The sequence below is a fragment of the Procambarus clarkii genome, chromosome 14 (assembly GCF_040958095.1).
Source record: "Procambarus clarkii isolate CNS0578487 chromosome 14, FALCON_Pclarkii_2.0, whole genome shotgun sequence".
Classification (NCBI taxonomy): Eukaryota; Metazoa; Arthropoda; class Malacostraca; order Decapoda; family Cambaridae; genus Procambarus; species Procambarus clarkii.
In genome coordinates, this window is record NC_091163.1 from 48,153,919 (window position 1) to 48,163,086 (window position 9,168).

The window sequence follows — 9,168 nt, forward strand, 5'->3', positions numbered from 1 at the left end:
TGCTGACACTGACCACAGGTGATAATGGGGCTGACAATGTCCACAGGTGATAATGGGGCTGACACTGACCACAGGTGATAATGGGGCTGGCACTGACCACAGGTGATAAGGGGCTGACACTGTCCACATGTGACAACGGGGCTGACACTGTCCACAGGTGATAATGGTGCTGACACTGTCCACAGGTTATAATGCGGCTGACACTGACCACAGGTGATAATGGGGCTGACACTGACCACGGGTGATAATGGGGCTGACACTGTCCACAGGTCATAATCGGGCTGACACTGTCCACAGGTGATAATGGAGTCGACACTGATCACAGGTGATAATGGTGCTGACACTTTCCACAGGTGATACTGGGGCTGACACTGACCACAGGTGATAATGGTGCTGACACTTTCCACAGGTGATACTGGGGCTGACACTGACCACAGGTGATAATGGGGCTGACACTGTCCACAGGTGATAATGGGGTTGACACTGACCACAGGTGATAATGGTGCTGACACTGTCCACAGGTGATAATGGTGCTGACACTTTCCACAGGTGATACTTGGGCTGACACTGACCACAGGTGATAATGGGGCTGACACTGTCCACAGGTGATAATGGGGCTGACACTGTCCACAGGTGATAATGGGGTTGACACTGACCACAGGTGATAATGGGGCTGACACTGTCCACAGGTGATAATGGGGCTGACACTGTCCACATGTGATAATGGGGCTGACACTGTCCACATGTGATAATGGGGCTGACACTGTCCACAGGTTGAGGACCTCCGCAGGATGAGTGAGCCCGTCAAGAGCCTGGTGGAGGCTGGCCGGGTGGTGGCCGTCAAGAGCCTGGTGGAGGCTGGCCGGGTGGTGGCCGTCCAGGAAGACCAAGATGGCCGCCGCTCCGCCAGGATAACTCTACAAGACGGACAGCTGTACCTCCACCCACTCCTGCGTCAGCCCACGCCCGTCCACGCCCACACCCTCCAGGTTACTTTATTACACCCACTAGTCTTACTGACATTACTGACTTACTGAGTTGTGATAACTAATATGATAACATTTTGTTATACAGTTACCAGCATGATTTATATCATCTTGTGCAGGAGAGTGATGTTGTGGGCGTGCTGGACCCCTCCTGCACCCTGGCGTTCCTTGACCTCGGGTGGGCGGGGTCAACAAGAGGGCGGGTCACCATCCGGCTGACCCCTGACACTCCGCTGGCCAGACAGTTTGTGTTGTTGTGTACGGGCCAGCGGGGCCACACCTACCGCAACACTAAACTGTTGTGGGTGGGGGCCAAGGGTCGCCCGGGGGAGTATGTGGAGGGCGGACACTACGAGAGTAATGATGGTAAGGGAGGAGCCCCACTGTTGCCTGACCTCCAGGGGCAGTACCGGCAGTCAGGCCAGGCAGGAGCTGTGTGGTCCTGGTGGTGGTCGCTGGGGGGTCCCAAGAGTGCCCAGTTCGCCATCGCCACCAGGGACCACCAGGGTGGTCACCAGTGGCCAGATGTCTTCGGTGATGTGGTGAGCGGCCTGGATGTGGTGAGGGCAGCAGTCAACCACAGTGACATTACGGAGGTGACTGTGGTGGACTGTGGTGTTGTGCTGCCACTCTAGTTCACTGTACCATCACCATCACTACTGTGTGTTGTGCTGCCACTTTAGTTCACTGTACCATCACTACTGTGGTGTTGTGCTGCCACTCTAGTTCACTGTACCACCACCATCACTACTGTGGTGTTGTGCTGCCACTCTAGTTCACTGTACTACCACCATCACTACTGTGATGTTGTGCTGCCACTCTAGTTCACTGTACTATCACTACTGTGGTGTTTGCTGCCACTCTAGTTCACTGTACCATCACCATCACTACTGTGGTGTTGTGCTGCCACTCTAGTTCACTGTACCATCACCATCACTACTGTGTGTTGTGCTGCCACTCTAGTTCACTGTACCACCACCATCACTACTGTGTTGTGCTGCCACTCTAGTTCACTGTACCATCACCATCACTACTGTGTGTTGTGCTGCCACTGTAGTTCACTGTACCACCACCATCACTACTGTGGTGTTGTGCTGCCACTCTAGTTCACTGTACCATCACTACTGTGGGTTGTGCTGCCACTCTAGTTCACTGTACCACCACCATCACTACTGTGTTGTGCTGCCACTCTAGTTCACTGTACCATCACCATCACTACTGTAGTGTTGTGCTGCCACTCTAGTTCACTGTACCATCACTACTGTGTGTTGTGCTGCCACTCTAGTTCACTGTACCACCACCATCACTACTGTGGTGTTGTGCTGCCACTCTAGTTCACTGTACCACCACCACCACTACTATGGTGTTGTGCTGCCACTCTAGTTCACTGTACCATCACCATCACTACTGTGGTGTTGTGCTGCCACTCTAGTTCACTGTACCTCCACTACTGTGGTGTTGTGCTGTCACTCTAGTTCACTGTACCATCACCATCACTACTGTGGTGTTGTGCTGCCACTCTAGTTCACTGTACCACCACCATCACTACTGTGGTGTTGTGCTGCCACTCTAGTTCACTGTACCATCACCATCACTACTGTGGTGTTGTGTTGCCACTCCAGTTCACTGTACCATCACTACTGTGGTGTTGTGCTGCCACTCTAATTCACTGTATCATCACTACTGTGGTGTTGTGCTGCCACTCTAGTTCACTGTACCATTACCATCACTACTGTGGTGTTGTGTTGCCACTCTAGTTCACTGTACCATCACTACTGTGGTGTTGTGCTGCCACTCTAGTTCACTGTACCATCACCATCACTACTGTGGTGTTGTGTTGCCACTCTAGTTCACTGTACCATCACTACTGTGGTGTTGTGCTGCCACTCTAGTTCACTGTACCATCACCATCACTACTGTGGTGTTGTGTTGCCACTTCAGTTCACTGTACCATCACTACTGTGGTGTTGTGCTGCCACTCTAATTCACTGTACCATCACTACTGTGGTGTTGTGCTGCCACTCTAGTTCACTGTACCATCACCATCACTACTGTGGTGTTGTGCTGCCACTATAGTTCACTGTACCATCACCATCACTACTGTGGTGTTGTGCTGCCACTCTAGTTCACTGTACCATCACTACTGTGGTGTTGTGCTGCCACTCTAGTTCACTGTACCATCACTTATATGGTGTTGTGCTGACACTCTAGTTCACTGTACCGTCACCATCACTACTGTGGTGTTGTGCTGCCACTCTAGTTCACTGTACCATCACTACTGTGGTGTTGTGCTGCCACTCTAGTTCACTGTACCATCACTACTGTGGTGTTGTGCTGCCACTCTAGTTCACTGTACCATCACTTATATGGTGTTGTGCTGACACTCTAGTTCACTGTACCATCACCATCACTACTGTGGTGTTGTGCTGCCACTCTAGTTCACTGTACCATCACCATCACTACTGTGGTGTTGTGCTGCCACTCTAGTTCACTGTACCAACACTACTGTGGTATTGTGCTGCCACTCTAGTTCACTATACCACCACCATCACTACTGTGGTGTTGTGCTGCCACTCTAGTTCACTGTACCATCACTACTGTGGTGTTGTGCTGCCACTCTAGTTCACTGTACCATCACTACTGTGGTGTTGTGCTGCCACTCTAGTTCACTGTACCATCACCATCACTATTGTGGTGTTGTGCTGCCACTCTGGTTCACTGTACCATCACACACTGGTGTTGTGCTGCCACTCTAGTTCACTGTACCATCACCATCACTACTGTGGTGTTGTGCTGCCACTTTGATTCACTGTACCACCACTACTGTGGTGTTGTGCTGCCACTCTAGTTCACTGTACCATCACCGTTACTACTGTGGTGTTGTGCTGCCACTCTAGTTCACTGTACCATCACTACTGTGGTGTTGTGCTGCCACTCTAGTTCACTGTACCATCACTACTGTGGTGTTGTGCTGCCACTCTAGTTCACTGTACCATCACCATCACTATTGTGGTGTTGTGCTGCCACTATAGTTCACTGTACCAACACTACTGTGGTATTGTGCTGCCACTCTAGTTCACTATACCACCACCATCACTACTGTGGTGTTGTGCTGCCACTCTAGTTCACTATACCACCACCATCACTACTGTGGTGTTGTGCTGCTACTCTAGTTCACTGTACCATCACCATCACTACTGTGGTGTTGTGCTGCCACTCTAGTTCACTATACCACCACCATCACTACTGTGGTGTTGTGCTGCCACTCTAGTTCACTGTACCATCACCATCACTACTGTGGTGTTGTGCTGCCACTCTAGTTCACTGTACCATCACCATCACTACTGTGGTGTTGTGCTGCCACTCTAGTTCACTGTACCATCACTACTCTGGTGTTGTGCTGCCATGTGTTGTGCTGCCATGTGTGTGAACGCTAGTTCACTGTACCATTACTACTGTGGTGTTGTGCTGCCACTCTAGTTCACTGTACCATCACCATCACTACTGTGGTGTTGTGCTGCCACTCTAGTTCACTGTACCATCACCATCACTACTGTGGTGTTGTGCTGCCACTCTAGTTCACTGTACCATCACTACTGTGGTGTTGTGCTGCCACTCTAGTTCACTGTACCATCACTACTGTGGTGTTGTGCTGCCACTCTAGTTCACTGTACCATCACCATCACTACTGTGGTGTTGTGCTGCCACTCTAGTTCACTGTACCATCACCATCACTACTGTGGTGTTGTGCTGCCACTCTAGTTCACTGTACCATCACTACTCTGGTGTTGTGCTGCCACTCTAGTTCACTGTACCATCACTACTGTGGTGTTGTGCTGCCACTCTAGTTCACTGTACCATCACCATCACTACTGTGGTGTTGTGCTGCCACTCTAGTTCACTGTACCATCACTACTGTGGTGTTGTGCTGCCACTCTAGTTCACTGTACCATAACCCATCACCATCACTCCTGCATCACTATGGACTGTGGGTTTTGATGCCAATGTAATTCAAGCTCAACCTTTATCACTATATTACCATAACTTCACTATCTTTGGTGTTTAACTATCATACGTGACTATCACTGCTGTATCACCATCATTTGCTCTTTCACAGTACTGTCACCTATCATTGCTATATCACTATCACCTCACTATAACATCTATATCACCATCACCTCAGTTCCCACACCTGGGATAATGTACTGACCATGTTGAGTAACTGATTGTTGGTGTCACTATATGACAGCTGTTGTCACCGTTATATCACCAACAGCTCACTATCACTTTCACTGCTTCACCAACATCATCTCACTTTCATTGCTTTATCACCTCACACTGATATATTTCCTCCTTACTTTCACTAATATATCACTATCATTGCTACATCACCACTACTGCACCATCACTGCTATATCACCATCACCTCACTATCACTGTTATATCACCACCTCACTATCACTTGCTATATCACCATCACCTCACTATCACTGCTATATCACCACATCACACTATCACTGCTATATCACCACATCACACTATCACTGCTATATCACCATCACCTCACTATCACTGCTATATCACCACCACCTCACTATCACTGCTATATCACCACATCACACTATCACTGCTATATCACATCACACTATCACTGCTATATCACCATCACCTCACTATCACTGCTATATAACCATCACCTCACTATCACTGCTATATCACCACATCACACTATCACTGATAGTGATCACATCACATCACCTCACTATCACTGTTATATCACTATCACTTCTATATCACCATCACCTCACTATCACTGCTATATCACCACCTCACTATCACTTGCTATATCACCATCACCTTACTATCACTGCTATATCACTATCACTGCTATGTCACCATCACCTCACTATCACTAATATATCACCATCACTTCACTATCACTTGCTATATCACCATCACCTCACTATCACTTGCTGTATCATCATCACTGGTATATCACCTTCACCTCACTATCACTGCTATATCACCATCACCTGCTATATCACCATCACCTGCTATATCACCATCATCTGCTATATCACCATCACTGGTATATCACCTTCACCTCACTATCACCATCACCTCACTATCACTGCTATATCACCTTCACCTCACTATCACTGCTATATCACCATCACCTCACCATCACTGCTATATCACCATCACTGGTATATCACCTTCACCTCACCATCACTGCTATATCACCATCACTGGTATATCACCTTCACCTCACTATCACTGCTATATCACCATCACTTGTACATCACCATCTCCGCACTATCACTCAGGTCCCACACATGGGGTCAAACACTAAGCTAAGTAACAAAACTTAGCTGTGGATAAGCTGCCATGTATATATTTTACACCAGAATATAACAATGTAATATAATATATATTATTTCATTATCCATAGTGTTACTCTACAGTTGTAAATTGGTCGGTGCTTGTTAGTCTGTAAATAATATTACTGCTAAACACTACTAATAATTATGTGTTTAAATCACGAAAATTTACTCATGATGAAAAATTTGTTCAATAATTACCCCTGGAATCATTCCATGGTTTAGATATGTTGATGATATTTTGTGTATATGGCCTACAGATGTAAACACAGACGAATTTGTAGCTAAACTTAATGATCAAGTCACCTCTAGAAAATTTACTATGGAGACTGAAATTGGTAAATGTTTGCCATTCTTAGATATACTTATTCATAGGGAAGATTGTTCACTAAAGTTTAGTTTTTACAGGAAGTCTACGAATAATTTATCTTATTCATTATTTCTCAGGACAGATACAATGTGAAAAAATCTATTTTTTACTCTATGTATCTCAAGAGCTCTTCGGGTTGTTAGTCCAGAATTCTTTGATGAAGAGTTTAAGAATATTGATTCTATTGGTCTCAAGCTTTGTTATCCACTGAGTTTTTTGGAAGTTTGCCGTAGCAAAGCACGTCGTACATATTATAATAATATATGCAGTGAGAAAATTCCCCCAAAGAATGTGTTGTGTTTACCATATTTTTCTGGGTTTGAAAATATTGTCAAGGCCTTGAAACTTTTTGATATACATGTATTGTTTAATTACGAAAATACTGTTAGAAAACTATTAGCTAGAAACAGTCCTCGTAGTGATAATTGTATCATATATAAAATACCTTTTAAGATTATAATAGGTTCTATGTTGGGCAAACATCTTAAGATTTGAAATGTAGAATGTCACAACATAAATACTCTGTAAGACATGGCCAATTGTCTAATGCGTTGTTTGTTCATTTGTCAGAAAATTCCCACCAAATTGATTGGGAGATGGCTTCTTCATTAACGAATTGTAAAAGCACTTTCAGTAGGAACATAACTGAATCTGCTTTAATACAGATTACAAAATTATGTAACTTGAACATTAGCAGTGGTTTGTATAATTTAGATCCATTTTTGATTGATCAGTTAAAGGGCATTTTTAGTAGGATCATTCATACACATTTGTCTCACTAATACCATGTTAACATCCACTATTTTATTAATATCAATGTATGGGCCTATTGGCCCATAGGATACAGCCCCCTATTTACATCCACCCTTTCCCAGTCATACGTTTATCATTGTACCTCACTTCACTTCACCTCTCTCCTGCCTATATATGTCCAAATCTATGTACATGTAACTCACCCTTCTGAAGATGTATTATTAAATACGAAAGTTCTTAAGGAACTTCCTGTTTCAATTCTTCCTTCGTGGTCTGACACTGTCACTACTAATAATTATGTTAATTGTAATAGTTATGGCAATTATGTTTTATAACTGTTTGTTAACAGTTTCCACTGACTGTTGCCATACTGGACCATGGTGTGTTGTGATATTACCATACTGGTCCATGGTGTGTTGTGATATTACCATACTGGTCCATGGTGTGTTGTGATATTACCATACTGGTTCATGGTGTGTTGTGATATTACCATACTGGTCCATGGTGTGTTGTGATATTACCATACTGAGCCGGGGATATTACCATACTGAGACAGGGAGCCGGTCGGCCGAGCGGACAGCACACTGGGCTTGTGATCCATGGTGTGTTGTGATATTACCATACTGGTCCATGGTGTGTTGTTATATTACCATACTGGTCCATGGTGTGTTGTGATATTACCATACTGAGCCGGGGATATTACCATACTGAGACAGGGAGCCGGTCGGCCGAGCGGACAGCACACTGGGCTTGTGATCCTGTGGTCCTGGGTTCGATCCCAGGCGCCGGCGAGAAACAATGGGCAGAGTTTCTTTCACCCTATGCCCCTGTAACCTAGCAGTAAAATAGGTACCTGGGTGTTAGTCAGCTGTCACGGGCTGCTTCCTGGGGGTGGAGGCCTGGTCATGGACCGGGCCGCGGGGACACTAAAAAGCCCCGAAATCATCTCAAGATAACCTCAAGATACTGGTCCATGGTGTGTCGTTATATTACCATACTGGTCCATGGTGTGTTGTTATATTACCATACTGGTCCATGGTGTGTTGTGATATTACCATACTGGTCCATGGTGTGTGGTGATATTACCATACTGGTCCATGGTGTGTTGTTATATTACCATACTGGTCCATGGTGTGTTGTGATATTACCATACTGGTCCATGGTGTGTGGTGATATTACCATACTGGTCCATGGTGTGTCGTTATATTACCATACTGGACCATGGTGTGTTGTTATATTACCATACTGGTCCATGGTGTGTTGTGATATTACCATACTGGTCCATGGTGTGTGGTGATATTACCATACTGGTCCATGGTGTGTCGTTATATTACCATACTGGACCATAGTGTGTTGTTATATTACCATACTGGTCCATGGTGTGTGGTGATATTACCATACTGGTCCATGGTGTGTCGTTATATTACCATACTGGACCATAGTGTGTTGTTATATTACCATACTGGTCCATGGTGTGTTGTGATATTACCATACTGGACCATGGTGTGTTGTTATATTACCATACTGGTCCATGGTGTGTTGTGATATTACCATACTGGACCATGGTGTGTTGATATATTACCATACTGGTCCATGGTGTGTCGTTATATTACCATACTGGTCCATGGTGTGTTGTGATATTACCATACTGGTCCATAGTGTGTTATATTACCATACT

The 9,168-nt window shown here is 45.5% G+C and overlaps 1 protein-coding gene across 1 annotated transcript in view; it reads left to right on the top strand.

Annotated features, from left to right (window-relative positions):
- Positions 1-6,414, top strand: part of LOC138364635 (uncharacterized) — a 348,932-nt gene extending 342,518 nt beyond the window's left edge. The window contains exons 6-7 of the mRNA XM_069324594.1: positions 774-989; positions 1,106-6,414. Of these exons, the coding sequence (XP_069180695.1) occupies positions 774-989; positions 1,106-1,621 (732 nt within the window). The 3' untranslated portion in view covers positions 1,622-6,414. The remainder of the gene's footprint in view (positions 1-773; positions 990-1,105) is intronic.
- The last annotated feature ends 2,754 nt before the right edge of the window (positions 6,415-9,168 follow it).